The following is a 19899-nucleotide window of genomic DNA, read 5'->3' on the forward strand; positions in this document are numbered from 1 at the left end:
ATATACAATGCCATGACCGAGTTACTTGAAGAATACAGTTGGTCCCAAACATTGATTACAGTGCTATCAAAATCTCTGTGTTATTATGGCATTTTGTGCTGGTAGAGTGCTGACCAAGCAGTGAGGAACCTCAGCCTGGTTATTTGATAATTTTAATTACAAAAGAAGATGTCAATGACAACTGAGAAGTCCTAACCTCACTTCCTAGTATTCTTTCTTTGATTTCGATTGCTTTCTTGTGCATATCCTCAGCTTCCTGTGTGACATTAAAAAAAAACGCTCCAACAATAGACCATGTTACAGTTGTAGCTAAGTTACCTGGCCTAAGAATGGAAGCGAGGCTGTATGTAACCGTGTTTTGATACACACCTGCACGTGCTTTCCTAATGTTAACATAGACTAATTAGTCAAAGAATTTCAACGACAATTTACACAATTAATTACAAAGCAGTGAGGTCTGTATCAATACAACATCACCAGCAGCCTCACAGCCATTCATGGGCTAGGTCAATGAGCAAACAACTGTAAAGTGTCCTATTATTGTACTCCTGTTATTTGCCTGCTACTTATTATTACGCAGCTTCATCAGTTACCTTATATTTTCTCATGGACTGATATAGCCGACCTAGATTACCATAGTGTTTTGCTGTCTGCACATTATTTTCTCCAAATGATTTTCTGTAAGAAACAGTACAAAGATAAATAAATGTTCAAATTCATAATTTACCAAGAATTAATCAGTTGTAATGCAAGGTTCTGGAGCACAGGGATAGCTTCACTCCTGAGAAACAGGAGTAAAGTTCAGTTATTACATTCCAGCGTGCCATATAAATTTATGTGTATGTAGCACCCTTCTGTTTTTAAGAACAGAACACATACCTAGCCAGGTCGAGTGATGCAAGATGAAGCTCTTGTGCTTCTTTTAAAATTTCCTCCTCCTTTTGTCTGATTGGGTTGTCAATTGCAATTTCTTCCAAAATTAGTGCTAGAAGAAAACAAAGTTTTTTTACTTTGCAGAAAATTCAAATTTTCTGGAAAAAATGGCATTACTACAATAAAAATAATTTTATTATTTAGAATAAATTGTTATAATTGTTTTTAGAGAACTGCCTTTAATGCCACGCACAACTGAAGACACAGTCTTAGTGGGAGGAACTGCCATTCACCTATCTCTCATTAATGCTAATTCATAACTTGGGCACAGATCCACAGTGCTCAATTTTCAGAATGACATGATCAGCTACCCACCTTTGACTCTCTTTGAAGAAGCAAGCAAAAGATGATCATCAGGGAAGAGCTTGGTTATGATATTAATGGCCCTCTCAGCATGATATCTGAATATTAAAAATATCATTGTAGGTGTAAATATAAAGACCAGATATTGTCCCAGCTGAATTTTATGTCAAATGTACAAGTCATTACCTAGCTTCGTCAAAGTTTCCTGTACTGTATTCATGGACATACAAGGCATAACCAAGATCCTCATGAGCTGTTGCTACGTGCAAGTTGTTGTAACCAAATACATAAAGTCTAGTGCGAAAAGCTTCCTGCAAGAAAATTTCATACTACCCATCAAGGATTATGAGGTACAGAAGAAAATCTATGCCATGTTTATCAAAACTGTAAGTAGTAATGTAGACAATTAATTTTTTTTAATGCAAGGGCCAGTTGAACAAAAAGAGTAGTCATAACTTTTTTCTTTTAATTGATAATTACTTGGTAATACTGCAGACATGAACCCTTCCCCTACTAAAAGCACCACTCATAGATTTTACCTTTACTTTTTAAGGGTACAGAGTTTTTGCATGGACATTGGTGTTGAAAAATCTTTCACCCCTAAACCTTCATCAATAAGTAAAACTGTCTGTCGTAAGACGAGTAAGTGTCCCTACTTGAGGAGGTAAAGGTTAAATGTCCTTGTTCTTCTGAACAATCCATTTAATAAATGTAAATGTACATTCTTAATCATCAGGTTTATAACCAATGCATTTTACCAACAGTCACTTATGGATCAGAAACCTGGAAGCTTACTTACTTTGTAGACTTTTACAGAAAGACGTATGGCATCAACATTCAGAAGATAATATCCATAATCTATCAAAGTGTCTGCATATTTTGGGTGATCACATCCAAAGTGCTGCCTAAAAATGAGAAAACTGCCTCAGTCTGAAAAATATGCATAGCCAGAGTTCTTAATTTAAAGAATTGTGTACAAACAAAGACTGCAAATTCTTGGTAACACTGATTTCTTACTTGGCTAAAAACATGGCTTGCTTTATCAAAAGCTCTGCTTTTTTGAACTTCCTTTTCACCACACAAGCCTGTAAACACATAAATACGTCAAGTTTTAGGTTGCATTCCACTGGCCTCTAAAAACGAAGGAAGAACAGAGAGCCTGGGCCTATAGGAGGAGGAGAGAGTTTAGGAGGTTAATATGGTTTCTAATAATGCGTACCTTAGATGCATTTCGCAAAATGTCAATGACTGCCTGCAATGAGAAAAGTTAATGATCTAATGAGGAAATGACAAAAATATTGTGCTCATGAATACCATTCTCGTCACTGGAGGTGGAAATTCTTTTGACCAACCCCTAGGCTATTGACCTCTTGCAGGTTCCACATGAACGATAGGCTTGTGGCCCTTCCGCGCAGTTTTAGTAACTTCAGCAACAGTGCCTTCAAAGGGTTGCAATAATGTGGTCGCACAACTGTACTCAAGGACTGGCATAAAGAACCGATGCATTGAGGACAAGAATAATGCACAACTGTATAAACATATTTTTTTATTCTTTGAACAGGGGACAAAAGAACATCTTTCAAAAATGAAGAAAAATTGCGCTTACTTTCATTGGTAATCCAGGACCAATTTTCTGCAGAGCCTTCATGCTACATAAATAACCCTAAGAAGAATAATATAGATCTTGATGAAGATTTTTTTTGAAAAAGGATCCTTCAAAATTGCAAAATCCCTGCAAAGAAGCTTTCAAGATTGATCCCTCTTATACTCAATTCTGCAAAAAGACCTTTGCAAGATCTTTACGAGATCCTCACACTGTGTTGATACATGCTTATTCCCTTGAGATTTTCATCTCAACCTGAATTTCAGAAGATATTCCAAAGACTTCAGAACATTGTCAAATGTTTCCAAGGATTTTCTGAGGATTTCCCAAAATTGCCCAAAACAATCTTACTATGCCTGGATTTTCTCTTGCAGCTTCAAAACACAAATGGAGCAACCATCAATAATTTACTTAATGTCACGACAAAATATCCCTGTCCACCAACTTCGCAGGCTAGTCTGATTATAACTAATGAGTTGCTGTCAAAAACTTGAACAAAACTATCAAGTATCTTTGATAGTAATTATTTCTCCTATTGAAAACTTTTCAAGGTAATCAAAGGATCATGTAATGTTTTTCACCAAGGTTTGTTACTGATAAATAGAAAAGCAAAAAAAAAAAATGAAATTAAGTATTAATTTAATCTTTTAGTTGCCAACAAATGAAGAAATCCAACTGACCTCTTCATAATCACTGAGTGCAAACAGAAGACCACATTTCTCGCCATAAAGCACTGACAAACTGATTCCCTCATTCTTGCTTCCCACTTTGCTGGTAATATTAATGGCTTCTCTGAATGTATCTTTTGCCGCATTAAACTTGCAATTTGCAGTCCTTAGATGAAGTAATCTGTCACCAGAGATAAGTCACTGTCACATGTTAGGGAGCTTAAGCATGCGCGTTTTTTGAGACGTGGACGGCAACCGGAAGAGAACATTTCATGTGCCAGGACAGCGGTGTCTCCCAGATTTTTATACTAATCATCTCTAATGGAGAAAAGATACTTAGCAATGCAAATGTGGTTGTGTGAAGACAAGTTAAAAGGGAAAACAGCTCGCTTCCGGGTTTCCGTCCGCGTCTCAAAAACGCGTGTGTGTAAACTCCCTAATATGCTTATTAACCTGCAGTCACAACTACAAAATGGCAATGTTACTTGTTTACAGTCAAATAGCTGCAGCAAAATTCAGGAATTTCCCCTTGAAGAAGGGGTTTGAATCCATGTCATTAAGGGACTAGGACGAGGGTGGGAACAGTCAAAATGTCAAAATGATGGCCAGAAGAGCTAGGGTTTCTTTGAGGTTTCAGAACAAAGAAAGACTGAGGGATGCAATTTGCAATGGCTTGGCTGCATAAGTGGTCTTGCGCCATTTTTTGTGTGGCAATCCCATTTTGTGTGGCCTTTCTTTGCTTCAAAATCCCACAGAAAACACTGATTGTGCACGCTGTCTAGTAGTTAATCAGGGTCCAGACATTCCATTTAGCATGCTAGTTTCTTGACCTGATGAGTTCATTTGAACAAAAAGGAAGAGAAATGTTATTTAAAGTTTGGTCATTAATTTGAACACAGGAAAATTTTACTTAAGTAAGCATGAGCTATATGTATCTCTTATAAATAAACAATAACAAATAATTTATTATTTTGGAAAGTGTCAACACATCCTCAAAATGTAGGATGATGTTCTCTCCATTCAAATAAGGAAACATGAAAAGGAATAAACTAATAACACCATTGTGTTCCAGTACCTAGTTAAAACCTTAATTGCTACTTTGCAGTCCTCTGGCTCCCTGGTATCACAAAATCTGTAACTAGTGGCAAGAACTTTCTCAGCATCTTCATACCAGCCACCCTCTGAGAGAAAACCACCTTAAAACACCAAGGGAATTTCTGTTATTAGAATTTGATGCTTGAGCTCTAAACATACAAAAAACTGGGTTGGACAACCCAATGGAATCAATCAATAATAAATTATTATTATTATTATTATTATTATGATCATCATCATTGTGTGACAAATGCTAAGGCAGGGAACTTTGAATCAGTGGTCAATCAGACATTATTCCTGATGTAGGTGGAACGGAAACTCAGGACAAATAATAATATTATTTAGTTTTATGGATATTCAAAGCTACAGCTAGCTACACGGATCAGAGGAAAGCCAAAACGATGGAATGAGACGAGGACGAACTGGCAATCTCCAGCTCGGAAGGCCACCCACAAACCGACTGAACTACGCCTGTCACTGAGTGCTCCTGCACTAAAGAACTTGTTACTTCGATAAAGTTCATTATTGTTCATTATTATGTCTTGTTTTTTTTTTTTCATTTGCAGATACTACTGCTATTGCTACTCTATAAAAATCCAAATGTGGAAATAAACCTTTCTTTAAACAACCTCAGAGCACTCTTATTTTTATTTCAATATTTTTGTCAATGAAATTTGCCTAGAGAGTAGTACTCTGTCAGATAGCTTATGACAATCTCATGTACAAACTAGAAATTACCAACAATGCCTCACATTGATCACCCTGGAGTCACCTTACCCAATGACATTCCCGTTTTCAAGATTTTCTGAATTATTTGTCGTCCTGGACTTTCTTCCCTGAGTGAAACCTTGTGACATCTCTTAAGAAACTCAGTTGCAAGAGATGAAGAGACTTCAAATCCTTCTTCTCTCAGTCCTTGGAATACTCTGAACAGCTTAATTCTACAAAGGTTAAAACAGAAATAAGAACTATCCAAAGAACAGAACAAATGCATGTCAACTTATCTTAATTGTCTAAGCTGTAGGCACATGTAAACAAACATGGGACATTTGGCAAATATCATGATTAAGCACTAGGGTTTAACATAAGTAACGCATAGGATGTTTTTCCTTCTTTCATGTTGTTGTCTTTTAAGTCCAGTTTCTCTTGCTTTCTCTTTCATTCACCACCATGAAAATTTAAAAGCAGAATATTCGATAAGCTAAGTTTAGATATGAACTATAACAAAGACACTTCAACTTTAAATGAACACTTAAAGTTTGTACCCCATAAGTTTAATTATTTGAATAGATTACTCTGCTAAAATAATCTGACAAGAATTCAAATTTCAATCCCTATCAAATTATTTGAAATGAACATTCTTGCTATATATTAATTTTCAATAAATAATGACCACCAAAAGCAGCTAAAGTTCGCCTCTAATTAACAAAGCCTCCCCTTCAGAGATAATTTAATCCGTTTGCTTTTCTTACGTGACACAAATGGAATGAAATTTAAGCTTTTTGCAGATGTCTTCATTCCTCTCGGAAAATCAAAACTTATTTCTTACCTTGCGTCTCCGGCTGTTAAAGCTTTTGACACTACGTCTAAATCACTCAGTTCTGCCACCAAGACTTCTGTCTTCCCTGTTTCATAAAGCTGAATAATTCCAGGCCGCAAGTGTTAAAATTGTTTTGTTCGCGTTCATTTATTTTCAGTTTTCTTACCCTTGAGAAATCACAGATAAAAGAAAGAAATACTTGCCTGACGATAAACATCGCATTGAACAGTATTTGGAAGTGATCGAAAGTCCGATTTGAACAAATCGCAGTTCCGTGCAGTGGTGAAAGCTGCTAATTTGTACAAATTTTCCACCCTGCGACCCGCCATGTTTACATCCTGTTGACAGCGACCGCTTCCCATGAGGACTTGCCGCTAAACCGGAAGTGATATTCCAAGGTCACCCAGGTCACCAGCGTCAGACCCAGTCCCAAGACCCCCTTGCGTCATAAGATTTCCTTAAGTATACCGATCTTATTTATGACTGAATTTCAACAGGCTCTCCAAACAGATGATCGACATACATACCGCAAGAGTACAATCATTCCTGTATTTAACGTTACGTACGCAAGAGGCTTAGTAATTTTTCGTTTCCGGTTTGGAGACTGCCGTAGATTGGCGTAGATCCAGTCTAAATTCGCGCCAAAATCAAATTTTCTAGTGTTTCGGCTGCGGCTGCGTACATCGGAATCGTTTCATACAGTGCATGTTAACCCTATAAAAATGGTGAGTAAATTTTTTCCCCTTTGCATCAAGTTACCTACTACTCACGATCGGTAGCTTTGGCACAATTCGCTACCCAGTTGTTAACCTAAATTTTTATTGTTTTTCAGTCGAAAAAGCGGGGACTCAGTTTGGAAGAAAAGAGGACTCGTCTTTTGGAACTTTTCTATGAGAAGGTTAGGAAAACTGAATGAATTTCGGGAAAACCAGTGATTTCTTGACATCTGTCAATAATAGTGTTATTGTTGTTGTTGTTGTTGTTATTATTATTATTATTATTATTATTATCAAACATGATAATGTAATGGATTTGATGATAAAAATTACGGGCAGAAACATACTTATTAAAGACAATGTTTCGGTGTCCTCATGACACCATCATCAGGTCAAATATAATATTTTACAGATAACTCGAATATTAATGTTCAAGATTAAGTTCAAAGTCCCTAGAGGCTAGGTGAAAAGTTTTGCCTTTATCGAGTCACTTTGGATATTCAGACACGGTTTGTGCTCGCGAATAAGGAACATTTCATACACAAGACAATCAAATTTGCATGAGCATTTCTTAAGAATGCGAAACATGTCAGATGTTATTGTTCTTGATTGATGTTGACTTTGGGAATTTCTGGGTGGGGATGTGCCACTGGGACCTGGAACCCTTAGGCTATACCAGAGCTAGTTCAGCTGAATTTTGCTACCCTATACTAGAGTAAACTCCCACCGATTTCCGTCTAAATTCCGATTCTTGACAGTTAATAATATCCAGAGGTCTTTCATGGTAGCCAGTTATTGACACTGTCGAGGCTGAGTTACGTAAACTTAAACTTTGCCGACTCTATTTGTCTATGTTTTTGAGCGGGAAATTCTGGTTTCCTTAGTCTTGATAAAATCTTCAACCGACTGGTCCGTTTTTGTGAAAAATGATACCCTATTCTAGACCGAAAGGCTATGATTTATATACTCTATCCTAGAGTAAACTGCTTGAAAACCATAGCCTTAACAGCGGCACATATCTATATAGTCCTATATAGTGGGGTCCTTCCCCACTGCACAATAATAATATTATTGCTGTGCAAAATAGATTAGATTAACATAATATGCCAACATTCTGTTATTACTAATATTCAACTCTAGCAACCAATCTGTTGGTTTTCTGTCCTTAAACGTTGTAAGACTTTTTATTTATACGTATCTTGATCGAATCTTTTCATCTTAAAACTAAGTAGATGTATTTAAGTATGGAATTAGTTCTGCTGTTTTTTTTTTTTTTTTTGTATTCCAACAGAAAGACTTCTTCCTTCTCAAGGAACTAGAGAAAATTGCTCCAAAAGAGAAAGGAATAAGTAAGAGAAAATGACAAAAAATTGTGCTTTTGATGAAACACAAAGTTAATGTTGTATGTTGGACTAATGAGAGTTTTCTCTTATTTCGAAGCATCAATGTCTGTCAAAGAAGTTGTACAAAGTCTTGTTGATGACAATCTTGTGGACACTGACAAAATTGGAACTTCCATTTACTTCTGGGCATACCCAAGCAAAGCAATGCACACAGTAAGTACACACGACAAGTTCAAGGAAAGCTGCCAATTATTGTTGCCCACAAATTATAGAGATGTTCACTGCTTGCAAACATTGACATCAAATTTCATATTCAAATTTGCCAACCACCAAACAAAAGAAGTCATTTCAACAGCTATAAGTAAGTAATCCTCTGGTTGGCACATAATAACATGTGATGTCACATGAAATATCTTTATTGCGCTTGTGGAGTGTGTGTGCTTGATCTGTGACTTCCGAATAATTATTATTTCATGAGCTCTTGTTGGATATGAGATGGTAAATAGCCAACAATGCGTTTACTGCTGAGTTGGCTAATTAACCAGTCATATAAAATCCAACAAGCATGTTCAAATGGAATAATTGCTTTATTTAATTACCATTAAATTCTGAACACTTGGACATTTGGAAATTAAAGGCGATTAGTTTTGAGCTTGGCGACACTTGGCCAGGGGCCACGGAGAAGGAGGGGCAGTGGGAGGGGGGCCCCCACGTTTTTCCTATGGTCTTGTTTTCTCCTAAACCTGTCTCCCCTCCCCTCACACTTCCATGATCCATTGCAAAATGTGGCCCTCCCCCCTTCCCACTTTCAAATGTACTCCACAGCCCCTGCTGACGCTATCAGTTTCCATATTAGGTCATACAGCATATGAGCTGATAACTAAGACTGATTGAAAAAATCAGAAAGCTAGAAAGGCAATATCCCAGGTCAAAAATTTAATAAGAAGAAATTGACAACATCTGTGTGCACTCAAAAAACTATGTTTCCCTTATAATACCCTTTCCCTCTTAATTAATGGCGGCACTTGTAGATCTTACTGTAATACCAGATGATTTGGCTCATCGATGGTGGCTGGTTGACAGGGGGAGACAGGACTAACCTCCTATAAAGAGTGACGGTACAGATCTTACTCTGTCTAATGCCAGATCATTTTACTAATCAATGGGGGCTATTTAAGAGGTAGAAGGGTTAAAGGTAATTTATAATAGGCTGTGTTACTTTCGTAATACAATAATTTGTTTGTCTATATTTAGCCACGATTCACACCTTATTTCTTTTTGTTCATTTATTTATCGCACCGCTGTACACGCTTGCATGATTGTTTTAAGTGATCGGATTTCGCCTTTTGTATAGTCACGTAGTTTTTACACAAGGCGGATTGCAATGAGACATCTCAAAGAGTCCCCACATTTAATTATTGACAGGTTTGAAAATAATTTATTTAGAAGTGAAGCTTAGTTATAAAAGTTGTGATCTTACAGATTTAAAATTGATTAATGAATTTTCAGAGACAGCAAAAGCTCCAACAGCTCACGACACAAATTAATGATTGTGAGAAGAAGATTGCCTCCACAATGGAACAGTTGAAACGGGCATACAGTGGAAGAGAAAAATCTGTGGGTATTATAATAATTATTTAATAATATTTAGCTTGCCAAAAGTACAAAATATTTTATTGCAAGACCAAGAACCTGCCATTATATTAGACTCACTAGGTAACTATAATTTTCATTAATAAACAAAATAACCACAACCCCTCACCCATCAACCTTTTGTAACCTCTCTTCAGCTAGGGCAACAGTGTTAGCCTTGCTTGGTGACTACTCTCCCAAACAACTGTAAAAAAATGACGCAACATCGATAGATAGTGAGGCATAAAAATTTGATTTTATCAAACAATTTGATAAAGAAAAAATGACCACCAAAAGACTTAAAGATCTGTGAGATGACAGTTTAAGTATGAGCCCTTGGTCAGAAACAATAATGAGGAATTATGGGTTGTTAGTGGTTTATGTCGGAGATGTAGGAGCTCTGACATTGGTACCTTACCACAAGGGCAACACTGAAGCAGAATACTACACTGAGAACCAAACTACTACAGGTCATCTAGAGCTCCTACAGAACTCTCACACAGACACCAAGTGTTCCAAATGAAATTTAATTATTTTAAGTTCACATTCGCTGCTCCAGAGCAGATACTTCAAAATTGCCCCCAGCCAAGAAATGACGATTCCTTACCATGGAGGTTTTAGATAAACAATTATGAATAAAATAAATGATCCATGAATTTGAAAATGATGAGCAAGTCATCAGAACACTCTAACCTACTATTGCTGATTTTTATTTTTACTGATGTAATCCTTGACTTAAAAATTGACAAATTTTTAACACAGGATGACAGAGATACCATTCTGGAAGAGTTAGCACAAAAGGAAAACTTGTGCAACAAACTTGAAAAGGAACTTGAGAAATACAAGGAGTGTGATCCAGAAGTGCTAGAAAACATTAAAAAAGAAACTGTTATGGCCAAAGAAGGAGTTGATCGCTGGACTGACAATGTATTTACTATTAAGTCATGGTGTGTTAAAAAGTTTGGACTGGAAGAGAAAATGATTGACAAAAACTTTGGAATTCCAGAGGATTTTGATTACATGGAGTAGGCTTAATTAGCTTGGCTTAATGTACCCATGCTATTAAGGAGGGTGCAGAGTAGATATTTAGGACAGTCAATGAAAATTCATTCATTTTGACTGCTTTGCATTATTCCTTATCCTAATTTAAGAAGATGAAATAAAAATAGCAAAGTTTTAGGTGTAGCTCCATTTTAATGCAAAAAGTAGGTGGAATACAACAAAAGAATGGAATGGAAAAAAAGACTTCAAATGGCCACCTGTAGTGCCAAGTTAATCAGCTCTGGACATACTTTTTGCTTGTATTTCATAATTTATATACCATTAGATACCTCATCTGATAACTGATTGTAGCAGTCCCTTCAGAGTGCCTTGCTCTGCTGGTTTGAGTTCAAGTTAACCAGACAGCCCTCCCCCGTCTTGCCCATTAGGGAGCTTAAGCACGCACGTTTTTGAGACGCAGACAGCAACCGGAAAGACAGCGGTGTCTCCCAGATTTTTATACTACCGGTAATTATCTCTAATGGAGAAAAGATAGTCTTAGCAATGTAAATGTGGTTGTGTGAAGACAAGTTAGAGGGGAAAACAGCTCAATTCCGGTTGCCGTCCGCTTCTCAAAAACGCATGTGCTTAAGCTCCATATTCATAACCAAAGGGAGGGGGGTTGACTATTTATTATTATATACTCAACTTTATTATTATATACTCAACAGAATATCACATTTCTGATTGGTCAATGAAAATGCATATAAATAGGTTAAAGTCCCGGCTACTGTTCAAACATTGTTATAGAACATTTGTTGGATCAACCATGTTAGAACATGTGGCGTGCATGTTTGATGACGTTCGTTCAACATTTTTTGTTGGAAGAATGATTTGATTTCAATCCAACATTTTCTCCAACATGCAACAAATGTTGAAGCGTGTAGCTGCCCTTTCAACCATTGCAAAGACTAAAGTGACGTGTTTCCAACAATGTTATAACATTTAGCCAGACCAACAACCATAACAATAATGGAAACAAAGTGATGGAGAAACTTTGTTGAGTATATAATAAATAAAAAATATTGTCTGAACTTGCTTGTGGATTTCGTGATTTATTAATTTTATGGGTACGAGTGTGAGTGGTGTTTTGAAAGTTCTTTACATTTCATGAGCCATATTTCTTATGCCATTAAAACCCAACAATTTTTTTGGTCGATTTTCCTAATTGTTTTAGTTTGTAATATTCTGCTTCCTCTCTAGACATTAACATGTTTTTTCTCTTTGGGTGAAGTTTCAACTTCTGAAGTGTTTCTTGGAAATAGTCTGGAGATGGTGCAGTGATAACTATGTCTTTTCCATCATCAAATTTTGGCAGTGTCAGTTGTCTTGCATGTAAATGAAGAGGGATGAGAGCTCTTTGCCATGGTCTTATTTTTCCCTTTTCCTCTGGATTATTTTTACTCTTTACACCTTGGAATTGAAGTAGCTGAAGCAACCGCAGAGGGAGAACCTAAAACAGAAATACACACAAATAATTTAAAGAGTATCAAGTTACAATAGAGCAAGTCTAGCTGCCTTGTTTATGGATGATATTCCACAACGATTCTAGTGATGGATACTTGTGGTAGTAACAGAGACTGAGTCTTCAATACACTAAACTAAACTCTTCAGAGCTTTTGAAAAAGTATTATAATTGTTATAATAATACATGTCATAATAATACATGTATGTGTACTTGCTACAGTCCTATGTTATGACGCTTCAGTTGATTGCGGTCTTGTTTCCCAGTAAATTGTGAATAAAAATTAATCACCTTCTACACCTTCATCTTGTGTTATTTTACCTGGGGTTGGCGAGAATCTGAAGAGAATTTGTGATCACCCAGTACTGGACACTTTAGTCCTTCAGCTGCATGTACTCTTATTTGGTGTTTTAAACCTGTAATTGGTTCCAGTTGTAACAGTGCACAAGATGTCTGATTCGTATCCAAAACTTCAAATCTTGTTTTTGCATTTTTGAAACCTTCACCTTTTAACACCTAAAACAGAACAAAGGAATGTGCCAGTATTTTTCTTAAAGTTCTACTTTGACCTAAGTTTGGATTTCAAAACTATGGTAACTAAACTGTAACTGAACGAAGTTTTAAGCCTTGATTTCAAGAAGACACCTGTTGATTTTAACTGGAACTTTCCTGTTTAATGGTCCGCCATTACCAACTTCAAAATCGAGGAGAAAATGACATCAAAGACTCAATAGTTTAAGAATGCAATGTGTGTGTACGCAGGTGAATTAATATGCAGCTAGGAGTTTTGGGCTTTCAGACTTTTAAACTCGTGGTTTGCATATATAATAAGCTGCGTTTACATGATGAAATCTTAAGCTAGTGAGTAAATGACGTCACTTCTGCCCTGATCCAACACTCTGAGGTCCAATCAGTCAGTTTGGAATGTGAGTAATGGCGGATGGTGAAATCCAAAACTTACACTCAAAGTAAATAGCCTTTGGATAAAAATCAAAGCTTAAAATTTTGCCAGTCAAGTGTTGAGCAATCACACTTTCAAAATTCTGAAGGAAAAAAAGAAGACTAGTGATTTTTTGATCACAGTAGCACTTTAATCAATAATATAGGTAATTGAATGAGCCCTGCATAGCTTGGGCTTTGATAAAATTTGAGTGCTTATTTGTTCCAAATTGCATGAGATAAATTCAAGATAACTTATCATAATTATGCAGAAGCAAAATATATCACTGTCACAATCAAGCAAAAATTGCACCATTCAGGACTTGCAGTATTATTGATTGGCTATCAAACAGTTACTTCCATCACGTCAATCAATCAGAGTGCTTGGTTTGTTACCTCTTTTTACAGTGTTACCTGAAAACTGCATTTCTCTTAGCAAATAAGAATGGAGAAATTTTTCCAGGTAAATTATTATTATAATCCAAAGAAACCATATCAACTACAATGATCATTCTTGATTATAATTTTCATTTACTTCATCGGGTTTTCCTATAAGGTCCCTTCTGGTGACAATGCGATGTCCTCCAGTAAGCTTAGCTCCTCCAACTGGAATATTGATCTCTCCTTCCTCAAAAGTTGGAACACCAACTGTGACTGCCCAGTATTGCTTTTTGAGTGTCCTCTTTACAAATATTTCTGCAACTTTCTTCGCAGCAGTTGGAGTTCTGAAAGAAGAGGAAGACTTTGATACCATATAAGTTTAAGGTTTTATCCAAAAATTATATCTCATTTTCAGGCTGAATTTCAAAACATATCAATAATCATATCATCAGTACTGAAATATGACTTTAACAAACTATTTAATTTAAGTCTTTGTCAAATGGTTTTGATTACAATTTCTTTGTTGAGTGCTACCTTGTTAGTAATAGGATGCCACTGCAATCCCTACGAATAGAAAAAATAACAAAATTAATAGTTTACAATGATTACTTTTTCACTGTAAAATAATTCAATATTTTTAGATCACAGACGTCACTACAACCAAACACATTTTGTTGTTGGTGTTGTTGTTCATACTGAAACTGTTTCATTACATTTTTTTCTAACTATTTACCTCAGTCTCTCCATGGGACACCTGCTTTAATAATAATAATAATAATAATCACTTCGTTTACCCTTGGATTTCAAAGTAGTAGTAGCTAATATAATCTCCAAGCATTGAAAATATACAATTGTTAAGAATCCCAACTGGCAGAATGGCAAACCAGTTGGCTATTTTACAGGAAATTGAACCAGGGACTACCTGAAACAAATTCAGTGAGTGGTCAGAACACGGTCTTGAACCCGGGATCTCCGGATCTCAAGGCACGGGCCGTTACACCACTCAGCCACATTGCTTCCAGCAGAAACTTTCATGTACCTATCTAATCTGTGTGCCAGCTCTGGTTTCTGCCCCAGTTTCATTATTTCTGCAAATTCTTCAAGCATATCTGTAAGACACATCTTCACACCAGGACCAGCTTCAAGAGAACAACAATAATATTGTTGGTGCTTTATCAGAAAAGTGGTGTTGAGTTCAAATTGCAGCATGCAGAGGCCCCACAGGACAGGAATGAAAAATATCTCATAAGACTCCACATAGAATTGCCTTGACTGAGGCCCTCCCCAGGGTTTTGGGGAAGTGGGCAACAGTGGAACAATGTCAAAATATTTTAGGGAAAAAGGGAACAAAAACAAGTTAAACCTTTGACTTCCAAGCTGGCCTGAACTAGCCATACTTTTACATTCCATACTGCTTGGCTTGTCTGCCAAGACAAAACAAGTCCCAAATACACCCCAGCAAGGGAGGATGAGGTAAGAGAACAGATCCCCATGCGCCATCATAGTTTTTAAAAATCTATTTTCAGTTTCGCAAAGCCCTTTTAGTAGGTTCTCGTTCACAATGCCACACACACAAAATTTCAGTATGACTTTAGATTACAACTGGACAATCAGGTGCCTCTCTAAAAATAGCTGCATAGCTAAAATTAGATTTTAAATAACTACCATTGGCCCATTTATGGGGGATTCATTCCCTTACCTCATCCTCTCTTGCCACCTGTGGTTGGACGTCTTGACAAAAATTTAAGTCACATTCTGATGACCAATGACTTATTCCATTCAATATGTGTACTACGGCGTACTAACTAACACAGAGAACCCCAAAAAGCAAAACAAAACTTTCATTTTCAACAAGGGACATTTCTTTGTCTTCCATGTAAGTTATCCGTGACGGAAAAAAATAACCGTTAGCTGTGAAAAGGCCATTTTTTAACCGTTAGCCATAAAAGCTATCCCCCCATTGAGACCCTCAAGGGAACACAAGCAAATATTTAAAGGGAATGGGAACCCCCCCTTCCCCCTGGGAGACCCTTTTAACTGTTTTGAGCACCACTTCCCCTGCTCATTAATTATTCAGAAAATAAAAGTTAAAAAACTTGTCACCTTGCAAGTTGGATGTCTCAAAAACAGAGACCCTAAAGACCCCAATAACTCAAAAAGGAAGAAAGTACCCAAAATCCTCAATTGGGCTAACCCTAGACCTAAAGTTGGTTTTTAGGCCTAGGGTTAGCTAAATTGAGGGTTTTGGGGTACTTTATTTGTTTTCGAGTCTTCGGGTCTTAGGGGTCTTAGGGGTCTCTGTTTTCAAGACACCCCCCTAAGTTTGAGCTGGCATCGTGTTTATAATGTAGTTTTCTTGTTATGTAATCACTGCCACATTAGTGGATGAAAAAACTAGATCTACAATAACAGGAGGCCAGAACCAGGAGCCTACAATTGAACTCCACTACTTGGTCAATGTAACAGCATTTTCACAGATCAAGCTATTTTTAGAAGAGTCTTTGAATAAGATTTGGCTTGCACGAATGACCATTCTCCCAAATGCTGTTCCACAAATACAATGAAATTGTTACGCTCCTAGTTATAGGATCCTGACAGTAATTAGCCTCCTTTGTTCATCCACCAGCAAGTAATCTGCATCTTTTGAGATTGGTTGCAAGCCATGTACTTACATAGCACTGGCAATCCATATGGCTTGTTTACTACAATAATGTCATCTGCGAAAAAAATAATTCCATGCTGATCTGAGTTATCACTCTTGCAAGCCATCTACAACATCTATACAAACATAGACAGGCGAATCACAGATATTTAAGTTACTCCAAAGTAGTGAGCTGGGTAAATGTGAAAGATAGGGTCATTCTATTTTTATCATGCACACCCACCCCCCGTATTTATGGGGGGTAACCCAGTTGGTTTCTTTGATCTCCCCCCTGTTCTACGAAGAGGATGTATCAGCACTTTGATCTTCCTTGTAAATTCTTAGAGACACGCTCGACAGGGAGGAGGGGGTGGAGGGGTGGATCTATTAAATGGGATGGTCCATAGTTGTCACACGTGACAATACAAAATGTGAAACATGTCAAAATGTTCTCATCCGAAGAAACCCAACTTTCACCAGATATGTACTTACTGTTCATGAACAGCACTTTTTTGGTAAGATATTGCGCATTAATAACAGTTTTACCCAAAGCTAATCTTGCTGTTTTTATGGCAAGTGTCATTCTTTTAACACTTTCAGTGAGGTATACCTCACCGTTTTTACATGAGACAAAGGTAGAATTGTTTGGGTCCCAAGTTCCTGACCGCGCGCACGTGCAAAATAGATCAAACATGGCGAAGAGTGTGCGATCAAGAAGAAAGCGAAAACTGCGCGCTGAAAAACGTCAAAAACTCAAACCAAAGGTAAAAGCAAAGTTAGAGGAGATTATCGGCTTAAAAGACAAGAAAATGGTCGTGGACGCGGAGAACGTGGAAGGAGGAAAAAGTGACGAAACGCAAGAAAAGATGTTAAAGAAGGTGAAAAATCAGAAACCAACATCACAAAATGAAGACGCAGGTACATTGATGAATAGGCAGTATTAGCATCACCTAACTAGTGGACTAATGCAAATCCTGCATTTTAATTTGCTACGCTACTAGAGGACTATTAGTAATAGAGCTCGTGTAGCGAAAAGCCCGACGCTTTCTTTCCTCTTATTCCCAAATAAATATTTCTTCAACTTGCATTTGCTTTACTTTATTATTGCCTTTTAGGGCCGACTAGTTGAGTAATACTAAAACAATAGACCCTTCGCCCACAAGGGCCACGGGTCAATAGCCCATTCGGCCCGTGGCCCACAAGGGAGCCCTAGGGATCTAATTGTTAATTAGATAACTTGTATTGTGACAATGGGAATTTCATTTTGGGTTAGTTCCGGCCAGACTTAGTATTTTACTCTGTCTAACGCCAGACGATTTTACTTGTTAACGGGGAACCCCTGGGAGTCAATGGGTTAAGGATGGTGCCTACTAATTCAAAGATATTTTTGCCCTGGTTTATGATTATGCAGGAATGTAGACCTTAACGATTGTTGAAATCCAAAAAGAAAATTGGGGATAACATATTTTCAAAGTGGCATACGGTAAGAACTGTAATCACTTTTTACGTGAAGAAATCCTTCACAACAGCTAGGACTAACAAACTCTACCAGCAGAAAATTCTCATGTAACATATTTCATGCACTCTCCAAAGTCTGCATTTTACACCGACTAGTTATGTTGTAAGAATTAAACGCCAATCTTAATATTCGTAAACCACTTTAAAATACAAAGTGATGTATGGCATTCTTTCTCAAGTTGAAGCTTAATTATTTCTCAGACATATGGTTACCCCTAATTTTCTTTTTGGATACCAAGAGTACTTACTAAGATCTACTTTCTTCAGATAGTGTTAAACTGTGCAAAAATATCCCTGTATTAGTAAGCATCACTGATAGGAAACCTGAGTATCTCGAAATGCGCAATAACAATAGTCGGCACTGTCCTTAACCAACAAAAATTCTGAAATTGCACGGAAGTTTGGCAGTCCAAGCCAGTGCTCTTGAGCGTATTATATTTATGGATTAACTGAAGGAAAATTTGTTGCGACTTAGTCCATTTCATTGCTGCTCTCTGGGCTGAGGTCACATAACACTACTCGTTGTCACATGTTGCGATCAATGCCAATTTAAAGTTGGAAATTTCAGCACAGAAACTACGGTGTGAAAAATCAAGAGAGACGAAAAATAACCTAACGTCCTGGCCCTAAGCACTGGTTCAATGATGTTTACACTCTGGGGGAAAAATGTTCAACAATTAACCACTTGAACAAGGAAGTTTCACCCTGTAAACAGAGCTATTATGTCGCGCTTTAATAGTTTAATTCAATTCAATTCAGTTTATTTCCTCTTGATGTAGTTACTTAGTGTAATTACATACATTTGTAGTTGCTGACGATGTTACTATTGTATTAAGTAAAAGAGCTTGAGCATGGTGGCCAAATAAACCATTCGGTTTCCTAGTTGGCCCCCATGTTACCTATTGATGTTACACTTGATACAGGCGAGGAAATAGAAAGAGGTCGGAGACAAAAAAACACCATTAAAAATAATAATTGAAGTAAAGTAAGATATAGTAGAGGTACAGAGGACAAGTCAAGAGATAATACTTAAATTCAAGAGACAGGTTTCTTTGAATATTGCTCTGAGAGTAAGAAATTTTTGATATTTTTAGAAAAAGTGTACACAGTCGCTCGTCGCCTTGATTCCCGATATTTCCAAACAATCCCTTCTAAGGTATTGACCAACTTCCTCAATCTCATAGGAGGTATTTGCTATTCGCTCTTCCATGCTCATAAGATCTTTCTTGATGTTATTTACTTCGGAGTTGGTCTTACTCAAGTCTGTCCTCTGTTGATGAAGTTTTTCATTCGACTGCTTGATTTGTTTCAATAGATCGTCATACTTGTCCGAGAAAAGTTGAACTGATGCTCTTAATTCACTGAACTCAGTAGACATAGTCTCCAATTTAGAATGAAGCGGTTGAAGTTCCTTCTTTAGAAGGTCCTTTACCTGTCCAATTGTAGCCATAGTTATCTTAGCGCCGTAAGACGACAGAGCCCTCTCAAACGTGGCCGGACGCCATAACGACATATGCTAATAACAAACAGAATGAATCAAGATCAATAAGCGAAACGTGTAAGTATCCAATCTGGTTTACAATAATTATTGTTTAAAAGGCAACAGGCCACTTGTCTTTCAGAGCAGTTTAGTTTTATCAGTGGTTGCCTACAATGAAGGCAAGACCAGTTGCAGTAAACATGGTCAAAACAGAAATGTGACCGCATTGTGTGACATGACATGTCACTACAACTCCCACTTTCAAATATTACCTCAAGTCTGCATTTCACCCTGGTCTGTAGTATGTGTGTTAATACAATGACCGCAACAAAACACCACCATCTCATGTACTCTCCAACTGATATCCATGTTTTTTTCCAGAAAAACAAGAACAAGATGATGTTGTCATGAAACCAGAGGAAACATCTCAAAAGAACCTCAAGAAAAAAGCTCATCAGAAATTAAACAATAAGAAGAATTTAAAGCGTCTTGGGAACAAGAAGAAATGTCCAAAGATTGCCAGGTGGAAGCATAGTGGACATCAGTTCTGAAGTTGAAGAATGTCTAGATGCATATCCCACAAATAACTAGAATCTGAAGA

At 37.1% G+C, this 19899-nt stretch overlaps 4 protein-coding genes across 5 annotated transcripts in view; 2 read left to right on the plus strand and 2 right to left on the minus strand.

Annotated features, from left to right (window-relative positions):
• The window catches only part of LOC138047405 (amyloid protein-binding protein 2-like), a 9727-nt gene extending 3208 nt beyond the window's left edge, over window positions 1-6519 (minus strand). For both annotated transcript variants that reach the window (XR_011131837.1, XM_068894247.1), the window contains exons 1-14: window positions 6346-6519; window positions 6152-6240; window positions 5380-5543; window positions 4583-4703; window positions 3520-3688; window positions 2843-2899; window positions 2456-2488; window positions 2254-2321; window positions 2036-2141; window positions 1423-1547; window positions 1249-1334; window positions 880-985; window positions 594-678; window positions 197-256 (exon numbers count right to left, since the gene is read on the minus strand). Coding sequence is in view for 1 of the 2 variants with exons in the window: in XM_068894247.1 (XP_068750348.1) it covers window positions 197-256; window positions 594-678; window positions 880-985; window positions 1249-1334; window positions 1423-1547; window positions 2036-2141; window positions 2254-2321; window positions 2456-2488; window positions 2843-2899; window positions 3520-3688; window positions 4583-4703; window positions 5380-5543; window positions 6152-6240; window positions 6346-6504 (1428 nt within the window). In the remaining variant the exon portion in view is untranslated. The remainder of the gene's footprint in view (window positions 1-196; window positions 257-593; window positions 679-879; window positions 986-1248; window positions 1335-1422; window positions 1548-2035; window positions 2142-2253; window positions 2322-2455; window positions 2489-2842; window positions 2900-3519; window positions 3689-4582; window positions 4704-5379; window positions 5544-6151; window positions 6241-6345) is intronic.
• A 148-nt stretch (window positions 6520-6667) lies between these two features.
• On the plus strand, window positions 6668-11173 carry LOC138047411 (meiotic nuclear division protein 1 homolog). The gene is made up of 6 exons (XM_068894253.1): window positions 6668-6867; window positions 6975-7040; window positions 8150-8207; window positions 8299-8414; window positions 9711-9818; window positions 10596-11173. Exons 1-6 carry the CDS (start codon window positions 6865-6867, stop codon window positions 10860-10862), a joined length of 618 nt encoding a protein of 205 aa, XP_068750354.1. The 5' UTR covers window positions 6668-6864; the 3' UTR covers window positions 10863-11173.
• Window positions 11174-11846: 673 nt separating this feature from the next.
• On the minus strand, window positions 11847-16923 carry LOC138047409 (pseudouridylate synthase RPUSD4, mitochondrial-like). Its single transcript, XM_068894250.1, has 7 exons — window positions 16793-16923; window positions 16332-16376; window positions 14699-14798; window positions 14194-14223; window positions 13814-14003; window positions 12661-12855; window positions 11847-12327 (listed from the first exon to the last, which is right to left on the minus strand). Exons 1-7 carry the CDS (start codon window positions 16881-16883, stop codon window positions 12007-12009), a joined length of 972 nt encoding a protein of 323 aa, XP_068750351.1. The 5' UTR covers window positions 16884-16923; the 3' UTR covers window positions 11847-12006.
• Window positions 16924-16969: 46 nt separating this feature from the next.
• Window positions 16970-19899, plus strand: part of LOC138047413 (protein LLP homolog) — a 4640-nt gene continuing 1710 nt past the window's right edge. Inside the window, exons 1-2 of the mRNA XM_068894255.1 lie at window positions 16970-17218; window positions 19680-19899. The exon at window positions 19680-19899 is cut by the window's right edge and continues 1710 nt beyond it. Coding sequence (XP_068750356.1) covers window positions 16993-17218; window positions 19680-19849 — 396 coding nt within the window. The 5' untranslated portion in view covers window positions 16970-16992 and the 3' untranslated portion in view covers window positions 19850-19899. The remainder of the gene's footprint in view (window positions 17219-19679) is intronic.

This window comes from Montipora capricornis, chromosome 4 (assembly GCF_036669925.1).
Source record: "Montipora capricornis isolate CH-2021 chromosome 4, ASM3666992v2, whole genome shotgun sequence".
NCBI classification, from domain to species: domain Eukaryota; kingdom Metazoa; phylum Cnidaria; class Anthozoa; order Scleractinia; family Acroporidae; genus Montipora; species Montipora capricornis.